Here is an 18,164-nt window from a genome sequence, read left to right as displayed (position 1 = left end):
AAAAATCTCCTAAATCGTCAATTTGTATGAATGTGTCTGATTTGAATTGTTTGTGTGGGCGGTGGTGTCGCTGGAGTCGGACAAACACGGAGAGAGATTAGTGAAAGATGAGTTGCTGATTTGCTCTCTGATCCAGTTTTCAACTGTAATCCACAATATCACAAGAGCAGAAACTCTGGAGGTATTAAACTGACAAATTAAAACCCAGCAAGTAACCTTTGGAGAGTTTTGTATGATAAGAGGTTGACCCAAAATACTAACCTATATCAGGACTGGTCCAAAGGGGAAAAAACAATGAGCTGAACACAGAGGACAACAATCAAATTGGCAATAAACAGATCAGAGATTGATCTCTCTTTTGACCTACTGAGGTGGTTTGTATTGTGTTTGTGCTGTCTGTGACCTCTAAAGTGAACCTACTGCAGGCAGGATTCATTTCTATTTTAAGATGCAACGTCTGGTCAGTTTTTCATTAGCAGGTGGAGGAGGTGATGACATGCTGCAGGAGATTATGCATGGATGATGATGCCTCCACAAACTCCATCTTCTTCTCCTTGTTCACAGATGCTGAGGAATTTTGGGTAATCGGCATTCAAGTATCAGCTCCGTCTGCAGGCACTGTAACGATCACAAAATCTACCAAACATATCCACCAATGCCTGCATTACACAAAGTAAAGCAGCTGAGATATGGCTGTGGTGGCAGTCTAGCTTAGTACAATGAATGAATGAATGACAGTGGCATAAAGATAGACATAGATATCACAGGTAATAAGACTGTTACAACAGTTATCTGACATTAACAGATACACCAAATACAATCACACTATTTCTTATTTCAGGCTGTGTCAGCGTACTGTAAATCTGCAGTCCCACCATACAGGCTCCACATTCCTCACTACAGTATCACTACAGTAGCTCACCCTGAAACGTACTAAAACCCACTAAAACACACTTGTACATGCATAAACTGTATACAGTATATAAATGCACATATAGTAAAGCCCTCACCAACACACTCAAATGTTCAAATCAGCGAGTCTGAAAGGCATCAGTGGACGATAAGTGATACAATCACACAGAGAGATGCACAATGGTCTTCCTGCACCTCTGATCCGTGTAATTATGCTGTTTTAAGTGATCTTGTTTTGTCCACAAGTTTCACTTTAGTAAGAAAAAAAAAACATTTATCTTAAGAACTCACTGTCTCTAGTCAGTTTAGGAACCGCTGCTTTAGGCGAAAATGAAACCAAAGTAAAATCTGACAACATGGAGCTGAGCCTGACAAACTGAGTCTGAAATGTCTTAAGATGGCCGCTGTACAGAAGATAAATCTTTCCTCTGGTGCCACCCTCAGGCCAGAAGTTACGTTTAAGCCCCACCAGTGGTAAGAATCTAGGAATTGCTTGAAAATAGTATTGGATCAATGAGAGTCATCTCCAGTGCACCTGCATGAGAAGTGCTTCTGCTAAGGAACTAAGAATAGCAAAGCTGTCACTCCAGTTTTCATCAATCTTATCTCTCAGTGTTGTTTTCTAGTGTGTAACGAACATTAAAGCCTGACAAGACTGCAAGCAAGTGGTAGACTTGTAGTTTTGTTTCTGAAACAGTATCTGAAGATATTTTCTACTACAAATTACTGAATTGACTAAAGCACATTGTGTTTATTTCAGAGAAGGAAATGGGAGGTTTTCTGTATGAACACTAGGCTTGTTACAAAAGCTTCAATCAATATGCAGATGTCCTCGTTTTCAGTTAGAAGATGTAGTGACATTTCAGCTGTCTCAGGGAACAGAAAACCTAGACTTCATGTTATTTGTTAGTGCACATTTTTATTCTTTTTGTAATAAAACTCCTCAGTTACATTGTACTGATATTATAAACCAAAAATAAAAAACTACAAATAAACAAATACAGCATATTTTTATTGAAGCTACATATGTATGTTTCTTTTCTCAACAGCTCCCTTGTTGTATAGTTCAAGCAGTATAAAACATTTTAGTGCACGCAGGCTATCGTTTCACATTTGTATAGAGAAAATAATTGGTTAACAGGAAGTCGACTAAAAACTGCATTATGGCATAAAGATCCCCAACTTCCTGGAATGAAATAATGTTTTGTAAAACACAACAGGCACTTCAGGGTAAAACTCCAGGGTCTTTGTGATGTGGATTTCAAAACAAACCATCTGTGACTGACAGGGGGTTTGGTGCCGAGGGTTGGACTATTGTTTATTCAGCCTCCCTAAAATCCTCAGTGAATTTAGCCACGGATGAGTTCTGCTGATCAAGTACTGAAAGCAATTTGCATTTTCATGCACTCCAAGTTTGTGTCATCAGACAAAGTTGTTCTTGTCTACAGGTTGTCAAAAGCTTTGTACATAGCACACATACATTTTGTTGGAACTGAAACGATAAAGACGTTTGAGACCTAACTGATGAAGTGAAGGCTTACCTTTTACAATTTAACATCAGTTTGGACATCTGCATTAAAGCACAACTGATACATCAGCATGGTAGATATTATTGGCTGATTTTAGCTCATCAGTGATATATCAGCATTTATATGTACTTCAGAAATAGTGTCACCATTACACAGATAGAGAGCACTGGCAAGTTTATTTTTCAACTCCAAAACATCAAATGTCCAGCTCAGCTATGGAATCCCAAAACATTCAATATTAACATAAATAAAGACATTATCAAATAAATGATTATATGAATAAATTGTGTAAAATATAAAAACGAACCACCAAATTAAGAAATAGCAGCTCTACACTCAGCTCATATCTTAGGCCCAATTCTTTAACAACCAAATGCATACCTATAATATATTGTTATTGGACTTTTTAAACTCTGAAAAAAATAAATAAATAAAATCAATATCGCCATCATACTCAAAATTCCAGTATCAGTTGGCCTCTAAACTAATTTATTATATATTCATCTTATTTCCTCTTGCCAAATAAGTAATGGGATAAACTTCTACCCTGACCGTCATCAAGTATAATAATAAAAATTATGGAATTAAAAAAAAAAAAAAAAAAAAAAAAAAAGTACACGTGACAGACAATTTCTGCAATCTGTGATACTTTAAAATGGGCCAATATAATCGGTCATGCCAAAGTATCTGTCAGGCTCTAATGTGGTATGCTAATCTAAATGGTACAGTGTCCAAATGTCCTTTAAACCGCTGGCTACATGGCACCATCCTTCAAAAGTCAGCCATTTTAACTTTTACATCATTACATTAAGTCCCAGAAGCATCCCTTAGATACTGTATCCAATACATCATTACACCAGCTGGAGGATCCTTAATAAATAAAAGCATTGAAAACACAGTGTAATATGTAGAATACAGCAGTTAGTTTAATACCATCGCTGCTGGTGAGCATCATTATTAGACTCCACTGATTTTACACATCAGTCTGGTTACAGTTGATGGGGAGTGCTACTGCATATGTGAAAAAAGCTGTATAAAGCCTTTTGTGTCTCCAGAGGGAGATGTGTGAAATCTGATAAATGTCCTCAAGTGATGTCACTTGAGTCAGCGTCAGTTGGGGCTGAAGACTACAAGTTTGAAAATGAAAAAAATCTGGGGGTGTGGAGTTGGAAAGAAGTGAGCTTACCAGACCTCTGTAGCTCGCGCTCCTCATCTCTGCTTGAGGCTAGCGGCTCTAGGCTACATTAGCCGCATAGCATAACACCCCTGAATCTCTGATCGAACTGTCAGCGGTTGAGTTGCATTGGAGGTAATGTAAGCGACAGGTTTTGACAAGGAAGAAGAATGTGTGGAATTTAAAAAAAAGATGATATCTCTGGTTATGCTGCATCGATTTTGATCCTGTCTTTAAAATTACCCATTGTGAGTCCAACCATTATTATAGGAGTGCAAAGCTAAATCAGTGGAGTAACATTTTACTATCAGCAGACAAAAATGATTCAATGACAGACTGCTGGAAGCTCATGTGGTTAACAGTCTGCTGATAAAACAAGAATAAAACAGACTAACAATGACACAGCTTTTGAAGCGATAGTATGTACCCCAGAGTCACAGCTCACTAAACTGCACTATGTTTGCATGAGCAAATGCAGCTTCTGTTGGATGATTTCAGAGTTCATGGTCCACAGGAACTCAGTCAGTCCTCCTGTGAGCAGTTCCTCCATGGGAACAAACTGCAGCACCTGTCTGTCACACCCAGGCGGCAGATTTTTACCCGAGTCGTCCTCTCCTCTTAATAACTGACCCATGCAGTTATGGACGTTAATGAGAACAGGGAGTATTCGTGCAGCAGCTTCAGGGCAGAAACCAATACACACAAGAACTGTCCCAACTATGCCTGAGGGTGGGGGGCACCTGAACGTGACTGAGCAAAAACACACATGCAGGCAGAGCACAACTGCTGCGGTGACACGGGTGAGGGCAGAAAACACAGGCAGCAGCAGGGCATCCCCAGAGTTCAGGGTCTGCAGGGAAAACACAACACAACCTAAGAGCTGCTGCTGGTACAGCGGCACCCCGTCATGCAGCATGCTGCACAATCTTTGAGGAAATGAAGGCTCTGTAGAAAATGTTAAGACTAAATCCCCAAGCTGGCTTTCACAGGCACCCCACACTGAGCGGCTGCCAAACACCAGACATTGCCTCTTCTTTTTGTTCCCATCACTGTCGGCTGTGAAGACGCAAAGATCTGCAATGTTGGACAAGATGGAGGCTGTGCAAACCACATGGCAAGAGTCACAGGGAGGTACACGAGTCCAGTCTACTGCTGTGTCCATCAGGGCTTCATTCAAGTGGTTTAACAATCCTCCTTCACAGAACGGAGAGTTTCTGACTGCAGGCAGAGCAGCCCCCACGATAACGTACCATGAATCCATGTGACACTCAGACAGCGGTCCTTCCAGCACGCAGCCTTGCCCACCAGCCTCAGTGTAGTGTCTCTGTACCAAGGTGGCATAGCAACCCCTCTCAATGCGCTCCCTCCAGCTCAGGGTCTGCAATTCCTGCCGCTCATTGAAGGAGCCTGTTTGCTTCTTCTGTCCCAGAGGTCGGCCCACTGAGACACTGCAGCAGGCGGGACTCACCGTGTTGCGAGAGATCCATCGACTCCGGGGAAGGAAGCTCACCTATGCCAGAGACAATGGATCAAGTTCAATTTTAGACTTTTAGAAAGCTTTAATTGCATTCAGCTACAATGAAAGCAGAGACCAATGTTGGATTTCAAAGGGGGGGGGGACTGCTTTAGGATTTTTGCTACTTAGTAAGCATTCAGCAACTTTACAAAAGACAATGCAAAATGAGTCACAGGTATAAAGTTTCCTCCATGAGAATTATCTGCAACTTGATTAGATCTCACCAATAAGGAATGGCAGGTTTTGTGCATTGTACTGTGATTAGCCAATTAGCTAATCAATAAACAAGAATAAGAGTCTACAACCATGCTAGTGTCTGTGTGAGGATGTACATAGGCCCAGGTAAAGTAACCATACTAACATGCTCACAATGACAATGTTAACATGCTGATTCTAAGCAGGAATAATCTTTACCATGTTCACCATCTTAGTGTAGCATGTTAGCATGCAATTAACATTTCTTAATTTGCACAAAACAAAGTACAGCTGAGGCTGATGGGAATGTTATTAATTTTGCAAATATTTGGTCTTAAACCAAAAGTGAGAGGATCACCAAAGTGATTAAAATTCATCCTAAGCGGGACATGAATGTGTGTACCAAATTTCATGGCAATCCATCCAATAGTTGTTGAGACATTTCACTCAAAACCATAAATGTGAACCCCCTGGTGTCGCTAGAGGAAAAGTCAGGGGACCAAAGTCAATAGGATTCATCCTCTGGGGACCATGAATATCTGCACCATATTGGAAATCCATCCAATAGTTGTTGAGATAGAGATATTTGTCTGGACCGTCTGGAAGTGGTGGACCGACCAACATTCCCATCCCTAGCATTACTAAAAATAAACTAATGACAATTGTGACAGAATATTAATCAGTATCATTTAGCAGCAAAACATATGCTAGTTGTATAAAATGTTGCTTTTCTTGGTTTCATACGATTACGAATTGAATACATTTTTACTTTTTTTGACTGTTAGACTGAATAACCTAATAAGACATCAGTTGGACTCTGGTAACCTTTGATGACGTGTCATTTTACAGATCAAACTATTCCTCAAAAAAACTTCAATAGTGCACTTCAGTGGACCACAGGGTCAGGCCAGACCTTAAAGAGTAACTTAACACCCCCTGAAAGTCTTGTCTTTGCTGACCTCGAGTGGTTTAACTTCACTTTGCTGCAGTGAAAAGCAGGTGGACTCCAGGACCCCGTGACCTCACTGCTGGGTACAGCACACTTCTGACCACACCCAACTGCACCTATCAGTGATCCTGGTTGTGGTCAAAGGTGAAACGGGCTTGAAACTTTCAACAACAAAGGGCAGCAAAACACTGGTATTCAGCCTGGTGTTAAAGGTGGAGTATGCGATTCTAATCCAATACACGTCTTTTTGTCAAATTCAGCGAATATCTCCTCACGGCCCGCTAGCTGTCCATTCTGTGTTTGCGATTTGCAAAAATACATTTAAAAAAAAAAAAAAAAAAAAAAGGACTAAAATTTAACTGAAGACTTCAAATGCAATGTTTCACTCAATCTAGAATGAGTTCAAATAGTGTGATAAACATCTGACAATTGACCAAAAAAAACCCAATTTCAAAGTTTAAAGCTTAATTTTTAGGTCAACATAGACAAAAACTCTGTTAAGTGCTAGAAAAAACAGTAGCATCTACAATTGCTTGACAGCTGGGCAAACTCCATCTGCTGATGAAGGACTAGAACAGCTGCAAAATGGACCTTTAGGTGAAATCATTTTTGGCAGCTGCTGTTTCAAAGGTCAAGAATTAACTTTGAAGCTCAATTATATGACAAGGTGATGGTCTACAAACATCCTACCTGGAAGCGCTGCAGGTATTCCTGAGCCGTACAGTCTCTGATGTAATCGAGCCGCTGCCTCTGCTCGGTGCTCATTCCTTCAGACAGTCGCAGGTTTTCTGTGATCGTCTCCACCTGCAGCGCGTGGAAGTACATGCACACCTCTTCGTGTTGTTTCAGAAACAACTCTGGGACAAGAGAGTTTGGGAAAAGCGCCTCTCGGTCAGCCAGATTTGGTCCGTAGTTACGAATCAGTTTTGAGAGCAGAGGCTTCACAGCTTCCTTGCCATCGTAGTTCAGACACACGACATAAACCTCAGAGTTGCCCGACTTGCTGGTGGAAGGTTTGAAGACGTTGACGGAGTGGAAACAGCAGTTCAGCAGGTAGAGTAAGCAGACAGAGGAGTGTTCATACAGGGTGAACATTTTCAGTACAAAGGAGCCACCGGGGCTCAGGAGCAGCAGTGCAGCTGTGACCTCGCAGAAATGCAGTGACGCCACCAGCGCCTCCTGCTCGTCTGGGTTCTCCTGACAGTCAAAACTGCCATCTGCCGTCACCAAATCAACTCTACGCATGTTAGACACAAACGCCTGCAGCTCCAGCAAATGCTTCTGGATCATGACATTGCCTGTGTTATCCGAGCCAAAGAACCACCAGGGCAGTGTGTTAGCGATTAACCGATCATCTGCAATCGTTGTGCTCCCGCCATTAGCCTCATGGTATGGGTTGAGAGTGTTGGCTGCCCAGTTCCAGTCACAGTAGCGCGTTGACTCGCTGGTTTTGATGTAGTGGTTCAGAGCGGTTATAAAGGCTCCTGGAGCTTCACACAGGTGGACCGTGTTCAGCTCTCCATTTTGAAGGGCCTCCTCTGGAAGAAGAGTGAAGGTTCCCAGGATCTCAAAGAACTTGCACCAGGCCTGAGTGCAGATCTCCGCATTGGCAGCAGAACGTACGGCAGCAATCACCTTCCCGGCTCGATTGGTGGAGTTGGTGTGCTGATGCCAGACCTGGACGTCCTTGTCACTGAGCTGGTTCTTTACAGCGTTCAGAGACGCCTTCAGGGCCTGCAGCCGGCAGTGCTTCTCCGCAGAGTATCTGAGAACAGCGTTTGGATCGGGGATTCGCCACTCCCCATTGGACGGTTTCACATAGGTTCTAACTTTACCAAAAAGGCCTTGAATCTCAGTCAGTGTTTCAGGGTCAATCGCCACCATGTTGTTGAAATGCTGCAGCTTGCCGACTTTCCTCCTGGTCCCATTGCCCGAGCTCATCCTCCACACCTGTTGTCGTAAAACAACAAGAGGAGTTAGAAATGCTCTGATTTAAAAAAAAAAACAAACAAAAAAAAACAAAAAAACAACTGCATCCACTTTCTGTTTTGATGCAATGCACCAGACTGTTCAGTGTTCATGTGACCTGCTTTCATGGCACAGGTAGAGTCAATCTGCAAACTGTACATTTCACAGTGAATTAAACCAAGCCCTGCTCTGCAACCCTTCTTTTTCCTCTACATGCATGAGTGGTGTTGAATTACTAACGTCGACTCATTGCGATGTGGTGCCCTCAGGCAACAGGGGAGTCTGAATACTGGCGATTACCTCGAGAGAACAAGAGATTTTCTACAATACAGCCTCTTCTAATAAGATGTGAAAATTATGGCATACACTGGAGTATAATGAACATTTTCATATGACGACTACATGAGGGTCCAAGTTAGATTAAAGATTTTGTTGCTGTACTGTGGAAACCACGTATCTCCAAATTGTCAAGAAATCCGCCCAGTTTTCAGCTTTGTGACAATGCATTTTTCCAAAAAGTGAGTTTTTAAATGATTTATTTATCTTAAGAAGTAGGAGACTTTTCTCAATCCATAGAAAAATTCAAAATCACCAAATTTGGAGATATGTGGTTTCACAAGACAGCAACGTTGTGTTTGTTTACCACCGTATGGCTGACACAAGAGCATGGTCATCAAAAAACTATATTCAGGTTAGTCTGTGACGGTACGACCTTTTACTAGGCCATCATGGTGTGCTAAAAATACTTTGTTACAATTCATGTAATTAGTGAGCACTTTCTAATTCATAACAAAAAATAATTTACAGTCATGATCAAATTAACCCCTGAGCTAATCCTCTGCTCATGATTTAGATGACAACACTGGACAGGAGAACATATTTCTGGATCATTCCTTGATTAGACTGCAGTGACACAGTGATGAATGGCAATATACGGTATATAGCTAATGGCAGCACATTCATCAATTATTCCTCATAAATAATATTGTTAAGCACAGCTTGTGTGTATGAAAGTGATCTACTCCGTTCTGTGTTTGTAAACGGTTCAGCTGCTGTTAACATAAACTAGCAAGAAAAACAGCCTGATGTTACGGTTTTATCAATACACAATATTTAGAAAGGTGACAGAGACTTGAGATAAGTTATACATTGATAATTAATTAGGTCTAAATTTATCATCTCAGATGTGCTGCAAGTTTATAAAGAATCTTTGAGACCTCAGCTGTAGCAGCATCTGAAGTACAGAGCATCCGGAAACTATTCACAGCGCTTCACTTTTTCCACATTTCGTTATGTTACAGCCTTATTCCAAAATGGATTAAAGTCATTTTTGTTTGAAATCTTTGCAAAATTTGTTCAAAATAAAATACAAAAAAAAATAAATAAATAAATCACATGTATATAAGTATTGACAACCTTTGCTCAATACTTAAAATGTTAAAGAACATTTGGCACCAATTACAGCCTCAAGTCTTTTTGAGTATGATGCCTTTTACTGAGGAGTGGCCTCCGTCGGGCCACTCCACCATACAGGCCTGATTGGTGGAGTGCTGCAGAGATGGTGGTTCTTCTGGAAGGTTCTCCTCTCTCCACAGAGAAACACTGGAGCTTTGTCAGAGTGACCATCGGGTTCTTGGTCACCTCCCTGACTAAGGCCCTTCTCCCCCGATCACTCAGTTTGGCCGGGTGGCCAGCTCTAGGAAGAGTCCTGGTGGATCCAAACTTCTTCCATTTATGGATGATGGAGGCCACAGTGCTCATTGGGACCTTCAATGCTGCAGACATGTTTCTGTACCCTTCCCCAGATCTGTGCCTCGATACAATACTGTCTCTGAGGTCTACAGACAATTCCTTGGACTTTATGGCTTGGTTTGTGCTCTGACATGCACTGTTGACTGTGGGACCTTATATAGACCGGTGTGTGCCTTTCCAAATCATGTCTAATCAACTGAATTTACCACAGGTCGACTCCAATCAAGTTGTTGAAACATCTCAAGGATGATCAGTGGAAACAGGATGCACCTGAGCTCAATTTTGAGTGTCATGGCAAAAGCTGCGAATACTTAGGTACATGTACAAAGTTGCATAAAGTCAAAATACTGAAGTACCTCAAAATTGTGCTTAAGGACAGTACTTAAGTAAATGTACTTACTTTCCAGCACTGAGTCTGAGTGATAGTATGTATGTATATAACAGATTCAGAAATGGATGCTTGAAATGAGAAATTCTGGCAACATGGAATCTGGAAATTTCACTTTCCTCCTAAACTGGATATATGCAATATGTGTAATGTGGGACAAGTCCGGTACGATAATATATTTCCTGCACACTGTAGGCAAAACAGAATTAACGGTGCAAGGTATTTAATGCTGAACTTTACAGCAAACAGCCTTAAATGTAGCTGCACCTTTTGGGCTGGAAGGACAGTGACAAACACAAACTGTGTTAACACAAGTCTATCCTCAGCTGAATCTGAATGGGACGCGTCCTACAGCGAAGTGCTCGAGGCCGAGTTGTGTCTCCTAAAACCCGCGATGACTGAGTTTTCTGACACGCTGTGCTGTCTGGAGGCTTTCAGAGACATGTTTCTATCCCAGTGTAAAGTCTGAAAAGCTGCCTGTCGATAAGGGGCACACAAACACATTGAACAGAAACTCACCTGACTTGCAGCTGCCGTCAAGGAACGGAAGTATGTACACTGCGCATGCGTGTGATCGAGAGGGCGGGGCCTCTTTTAAAGGCGTATGTCACTTTGATCTTTAGTTTTATTTGTTGAAATCACAGGAAATGACATAAAAATAAAAAGAGACAATGAACAATTCTACATACACATTTTTCATTTATCATTTTACTTTTATATTATCATTATTATTAGAGATTGTTATTCAGTTTCCATTCATTTATCATGTTGCATTTATATGTAAAACAATATTGTATGAGGAAGTCTGGAGTGGCAGAGAAGTATGTTAGAGTGGTGCAGGACATGTATGAGAGCTGTAAGACCGAGGTGAGGTGTGCTGTAGATGCGACAGAGGAGTTCAAGGTGGAGGTGGGTCTGCATCAAGGATCGGGTCTGAGCCCCTTCTTGTTTGCTCTGGTGATGGACAGGCTGACAGATGAGGTTAGACAGGAATCTCCATGGACTATGATGTTTGCGGATGACATTGTGATTTGTAGTGAGAGCAGGGAGCAGGTGGAGGAAAATCTAGAGAGATGGAGGTCTGCTCTGGAAAACAGGAATGAAACTTAGCCGCAGTCAGACAGAATACATGTGCGTCAATGAGAGGGACCCAGGTGGAACGGTGAGGTTACAGGGAGGAAGACCAAAGAGGAGATTTATGGATGTAGTGAGAGAGGACATGAAGTTAATTGGTGTGAGTGAAGAGGATGCAGAGGACAGGGTTAACCAAAAATAATTCCATAAGATATCCCTATATGGTATTTAGAAATTGAGCTCTGTAGGGCAGATATGTTTTTTAGAAGAAAAATCCAAAGAGAAGCTGGCTGCAGACAAGATCGCGCTTGACGTCCACCATCTTGTCTGCAGCCAGCTTCTCTTGGATTTTTGAAAGGATGAAGATTTTCGACTGGTTGAGAAGGAGTGGATCTGTGAATTAGTTTGAAAATAAAATGCTATCTTGCATATAGAAAGGCATATTTGGAAAACACTAATATCACAAATTGTAAGAAGGTGAGTTTTCTGAAATAACGGAGCTGATGGGGTGTGAGAATTTGAACAGGAAATTGTAATATATACTGTATACAATATTACTATACTTCCATCATTTGAAACTTAAGATCAAAGAATTTTCACATCAGGAATAAATCTTTCAAGGATCAGGTAGCCTGAAGCTGCTTTATACACAATTAGTGACAGAACAATAAACCCAATTTATTGGCGTGTTGTCTTGTAAAATCTAAAACAGAATCCTAATTTGTCCCCAAAAAATGTTGTTTGCTGCTTTTCTAGTTCATTCACTGTTTTGACTTTTTGTATATCCATTGATATAGATTATGACTCTGTAGACTACGTTCTGATTCAACATGTACGTACATGGTTTAATGCTCCATGAGATTCTAATAATATGATTAAATATATAGATCTAACTTTGAGTTTATGGGTGAATTCAGAAGAATTTGAGTCTCTGGCAGTTGAATAAACTGTATGATCCTCTATTCTACTGGATTTACTTGTGTGTGCATCTTTCCAACGAGATTATCCACAGTGAACTGATCTGTGTCATCATGTTGTATAATTATTAGAGTGTGAGCTGATGAAAACTGACTTTTGAAATATTGTGCTTCAATGCCATGTTTTAATGGGCTTAAATACCGTTTGTATCTCTGTATTTGCTTTTCTCTCCTCCCATTATACTTCACATACTGTAGATCACATATGCTGCTCATGCAAAGGTAATTCAAGCTTTAATAAGAAATATGTGACTAAGTAAAAACAGGACACTCACAGAGGGAGTCTCATTCATAAATAATGGACCTTTGGGATATCCAGGTGCAATTAGGATTTCCAAAAGTGGTAGATATAAATATTTTGTCGTCTGATTTACTGTTATAACAGTGACACCTCTTGTAATATTAATGTGTGCACTGTGGAGTTATCTTTCGATTTATGTCTTAAAGTTCCCACAGTACTGTCACAGTTTAGTTTTTCAAACTGTAGCAGGTGGAGGAAGGCAGTCAACTGGTGAGAGTTATAAAGACTAAAAACACAAATGGTATGAAGATAAATCCTGAAGTATTGTGTTTTGAAGACAAACAAAACAATCAAAACTATTGTTTCTTACCATGTAATTTCAGTACTTTGTTGGCTGCTGCTCATAATACATACTCAACATACTGTTCATCTTGGCTCTGAAAGTGAGTGCTTTAAACCCTGAATTGGTCTTGCGGCTATTTAGTGATTAAGTAAAACTTTATTTATCACTTTTCAAAACTAGGGTTAGAAAGTGCTTCACAGTTACAAAAAAGACAATAAAAAGCATTTGAATAAATGTTTAAATCAAAGACAAGCAAACACTGTTACAGAGTAAGAAAAAAGCAGTGCAAGGAAGCATCAATAAAATGCCTTTGTGAATAAATATGTTTTGAGATGAGATTCAAAACACAGAGTTTGCTGATCTCCAGAGGGCGACTGCTCCATAATCTAAGAGCCAGGACAGCAAAGAGCTCGGCTCACCGTGAGTCATGAAAGCCCTGGTGATGTGGCTTCTACATAAGCAAATTGATGCGTATAAAGATGAATGACCTAAAAACCCTGTTTCTTCTCAAAATTAGCACAATACATTTAGTTATATGCTGCAGCTTTTAAGTTGGTGTTTTTCTAAGCAATCTTTACAATAGCAGGCAATTCTTACATGCACATGCAAGTAGATTTGTAACATCATACTTCTTGAACAAATATACTACAGTACTGCTCAATTGTCTCTAAATGTATCTGCATCAAGTCGAGGGCACTTGAGAGGAGGTTGCTGCTTCCAGTAGCATACGGACATACTGGTGGGAAGCTGAGGAATGGAGAAAGAAAACACAAGGCGTGATTAACCCTTTTAGTCAAAAATGTATTTAAAAGAAAACTTGCTTAAAATGACAATAGCTCACAGGATTGAAATAATCTGTTTAGTACATCTCTGCACCTCAACAAGAGCTGACATTAAGTGGTTTATTACAGTAAATTGGTTAAAGATGTTTTTAAGGGGTTTCTGTTTTGGAAGTGTGTAGAGTCATGTGAAAGAAACAATAAAAGAAACCTCTGAGGTTACAGTATTCCAATCAACAGCATACTGCATAGTATATCACAATTGATATTAAAGAGATTGGGGTTTTAAAGGTCATGTGTGACTTTGAAAAAAATTAAATGTGCTCTGCAAATGGGAAGAGAGACAGACAGCATCCATACTCTATGTGGTATTTTATTCCTAAAGGGCAGCCACTCTCGAGTTCCCTCCAGCATTCAGCTCACTCAGGTTTCCACCAACCAACCGACTCGGCCAGTGACACTGTCCTTTAAAGTGTCCTGTGCACTGAATAACTAGCTGTAAGCAAAACTGTAACACTGACATGCTCTTCAGACTGACTGTAGTTTAGATAACTAACTCAGCTATTTATTGCAGACCTCAGATGGTTTGCCACTGCATTTTGTATTTTGTACATTTGGAAACCTCTTCTACCTCTTGGAGAGGGTAGGAATGGGGGGTATAAACTGGAGCTAGCTGGGTGCTTTGAAAGAAATCATATTTACAAAGTGTCTCAACTTCCATGTAGGACAAATAATTACCGAAAACACTTGTGCTTCCCTGGATTTGGTTATTTCCTCTCTGTTCATAGCATCCCAAAGCTCCAACACCACCAAAGATATGAATAGTACAGCAAGCACACAGGACATGAACCGTAGTCTTCGGTGCCAGTGTGTCACCACTACTTCTTCCCTAAGACTTGTTGAGGTGTTCACAGCGTCACCCTCTTTCCATCTTTGCTACTGAGAGAGGACCATTACTCGCAAAACCTTAAAATGTAATTTCTCTGAAAAATATAAAAATAGTTTGCTTTAAGAGTTGGAAAAAATGACCAGCTGTGTCATTTTTCTTTTCCCTGACAAAATAGTTTGTTAGATGTTCCACAGTCTTCACCAGCTAGTTGCTAACTTTGTCTGTCTGCCTTTTGGTATACAGCGGGTTTATCAGAGACAAACTTATATGTCCTTAAATGAAGCTGTCACACCAACTGACCTGTAAAACTATAATGAAGGTGTGGAGGTGTGGCTTTTAGACATGCTAGCAGTTTCGCTCTATTGGTATATTAACAATATCAGTCCACCACTTTGGTCCAGACTGAAATATCTCAACAACTATTAAATGAATTGTCATGAAATTTGCTGCATATATTCATGGTCCCCAAAGGATGAATCCCACTGAGTTTGGTGATCCCATGACTTTTCCACTAGCGCCAGCAGCAGGTCAAAGTTTTCACTAGTGAAATAAATGTATATCTAATATATCAACTTGGTGGATTGCCATGAAATCATACAGACATTCATGGTTCCCAGAGGATAAATTGTAAAAACTTTGATCACCTGATATCACCTTTATGACCAAATACCTGCAACACTAATGACATACCCATCACCACCTCCGCTGTGTTTAGTGCCAATTAGCAAATGTTAGCCTGCTAACTGCTCAACATCAGCATGCTAGCATTGTCAGTTTTAACTGGTATCTGCTGTCTATATGGATGCATTAGCTGCACTACACATTATGTTGAATCCTTATGTATTAACAGAAATGGGTTTAGTCTACTATTTACTTCACCTGTTAGAATCTGACACATTCATTTATTTACTGAGAGCCTCTGTGTTAATTATACATACATGATACTTTTTTATAAATTACTAAATTATTTAATGCAAACATCTGAAAACACAGTAAAGATTTTAACATTTTAAGAAATAAAAATTTTGTGATTAGATTAAAAAGGACAAAAGCCAAACATGTTTCCCTGTGGTCCCTGTTTTCAAAAATGTGATGGTGTTTTTTGTCAAGGGGCATTTTTTACCAAAAAGATGTGAATGTTGCAGTCATCACTAAGATGCTGTAATTAGATGGAGAGATAAAGTAGATGGAGAGATAAAGTAAAGTAAAGCCCAATTGCACATGACAGGGAGAATAAAGTAAATATACAGTCTTACTGCTGTTTTCTATTCTTCATTGTTATTCATAATCTCATGTGTGAATGCAATTATAGTAATGAGTCATATTTCTGGGGCTTTGTAGCTCTGGCAATCCTCCTCTTATGTTCGGTTTAAACTTCACTCAATACAGTCTCACAGTGTGTTTGTTTATTGACTTCAAGCTTAAAGGAGTTATGGCACACTGCCCTCTTTGGTTTGAAAATGTATGTTTTCAAAAGAAACACATAGATCAGAGGGTGTGAAATGTGAAAGATCCTTTACAAGTTATTTTTACATACATTTCAATATGCCAATTCCAATTTCAAACTTCAAATTCTGCTAATATATCAAAATTAATTTATAAATTGATTGCTTAAAGTAGATAAACTATGAAAAGATTTTTGCCAGCATGCAATTTAATGTGTTATTTTGTCATTTATTTGCACACAATATTTTGTATATATCTCCATCATGATGATCACAGCCTGCTGGTCATAACCTTGATGCATGGAAAACAAAGTCAAACACACATGCACACAGCATGTCATACAGACGGTACACTGTTAGACACACACAGCCACAGTGTTACAGTAACACCCCTCTTCCTATTTGGAATGGAGAAAGACATAAAACTGCCAGTTATCTGCAAGTTAAACAGGAGCAAAATAGGGTTTTTTTCCAATTCTGAACACAAAAGGTTTGCAGATTTCAATCAGTGTGACAGTGACATTGAGGGAAACCACACACACACACACACACACACACACACACACACACACACAGTAAAAGAAATAACACACATTCAGGACTTTTGCTGATGCTCTTATCAGGAACAATTAACATTTAAAAGGGACGTTGACACAAATTGCCATTTCATTAATTAGGACTGCAAGAAGCCGACATTACAAGTAATCTTTCAATAACAAAGTTGCTACAGGGGACAGCATAATAATGAGGACTGGAAATAATTTTTCAGAGGCCGAGGAAAATGAAAAGATAATCTAATGCAGAGAATAATGGATGATTTTTAGCCATGCTAGTGGAATGGCTCCAGGGATGGTAATGTTGGTTGGTGGGTTGGTCCACCACTTTGGTCCAGATTGAAATATCTCATCTAATCTTTGATGGATTGCTGTGAAATTTTGTACAGACATTCATGGCCCCCAGAGGATGACTCCTCCTGATTTTGGTGATCCTCTGACTTTACCTTAAGCACCACCATGAGTTTGACATTTGTGATTTTCAGTGAAATGTCTTAACAACTATTGGATGGATTGCCATGAAATTTGGTTCACATATTCATGTCCCCCTTCAGGATGAATTGCTGTAACTTTGGTGATCGCTTAACTTTTCCTGTAGCACCATCATCAGGTCAAAATCTTCATTTGTTTTCTTTGTATTCTTTGGTTTATGATCAAATACCTGCAAAACTAATGGTGTTCCCATCAGACTCAGCTCTACCTTGTGTTTAGTGCTAATTAGCAAATGTTAGCATGCTAACATGCTAAAATAAGAGGGTAAACATGGTAAACATTATAGGCCTACCTGCTACACATCAGCATGGCTGCAGACTCTTATATTTGTTTTTATTTTGTTTTCTTTTTTGGTGTGAAACAAAACAATGGCTGTTGTGAAGTCATAACTGAGAAAGGAAGGCCATTCCTTCATTTTGGGAGGCAGAAAAGTCTGAAATGGGTTAAATAGACAGAGAACTGCAGTGCTAAGCTCTTGGTAGCTGTCATATTTCCCAGGACTGCTGAGTTGTCTTTAGAAATTTGTGGGCCAGTTTACAGTGAGTGCAGGATTCAAGGAGTTTGTGTGATTTTCAAGGATTTTTTTCCCTGCATTTAGAGGATTTAGTGATTTGGCCAGCAGGATGAAATATAATCCCATGGGCTAAACACAAGTTGATCATAGCATTTTAAGGTTTTCCTTTAAGGATGTTGCACGAGATGAAAATAAACCCATTACATAACTGAATCGTTGATAAGGAGCAGCTGTGTGTTTCTAGATGGTCTAGTTCTTCTTCATCGTGTGTGTTCAGACAGATAAGTATGTGAAGTTAGCATGGCTGCTTTTAAGCAGACCCCACCAGGCACACATATAGCACCCATTTTCTGGATTTACTGTAAATCATTACTCGCTTGTACACTAACACACATGTGTGAGCGCATGCATGCTCACAGGCAGTGTGCCATAACTCCTTTAAGCTTGAAGTCAATAAACAATAAACAGCGATA

The 18,164-nt window shown here is 39.9% G+C and overlaps 1 protein-coding gene across 3 annotated transcripts; it reads right to left on the bottom strand.

Moving 5' to 3' along the window:
• Nucleotides 1-1,811: 1,811 nt before the first annotated feature.
• On the bottom strand, nucleotides 1,812-10,964 carry cmtr2 (cap methyltransferase 2). 3 transcript variants are annotated; one of them, XM_044200290.1, is made up of 3 exons: nucleotides 10,903-10,964; nucleotides 6,966-8,225; nucleotides 1,812-5,125 (listed from the first exon to the last, which is right to left on the bottom strand). In XM_044200290.1, the coding sequence occupies exons 2-3, from the start codon at nucleotides 8,214-8,216 to the stop codon at nucleotides 4,070-4,072; spliced, it is 2,307 nt and encodes a 768-aa protein (XP_044056225.1). In that variant the 5' UTR covers nucleotides 8,217-8,225; nucleotides 10,903-10,964; the 3' UTR covers nucleotides 1,812-4,069. The 3 variants fall into 3 exon arrangements, with proteins under 3 accessions (XP_044056225.1, XP_044056215.1, XP_044056234.1); XM_044200280.1 differs by lacking the exon at nucleotides 10,903-10,964 and adding an exon at nucleotides 10,651-10,896; XM_044200299.1 differs by lacking the exon at nucleotides 10,903-10,964 and adding an exon at nucleotides 10,396-10,628.
• Between the last annotated feature and the right edge of the window lie 7,200 nt (nucleotides 10,965-18,164).

This window comes from Siniperca chuatsi, linkage group LG1 (genome assembly GCF_020085105.1).
Source record: "Siniperca chuatsi isolate FFG_IHB_CAS linkage group LG1, ASM2008510v1, whole genome shotgun sequence".
Taxonomy (NCBI): Eukaryota; Metazoa; Chordata; class Actinopteri; order Centrarchiformes; family Sinipercidae; genus Siniperca; species Siniperca chuatsi.
This window is presented reverse-complemented; position numbering and strand designations above follow the sequence as displayed.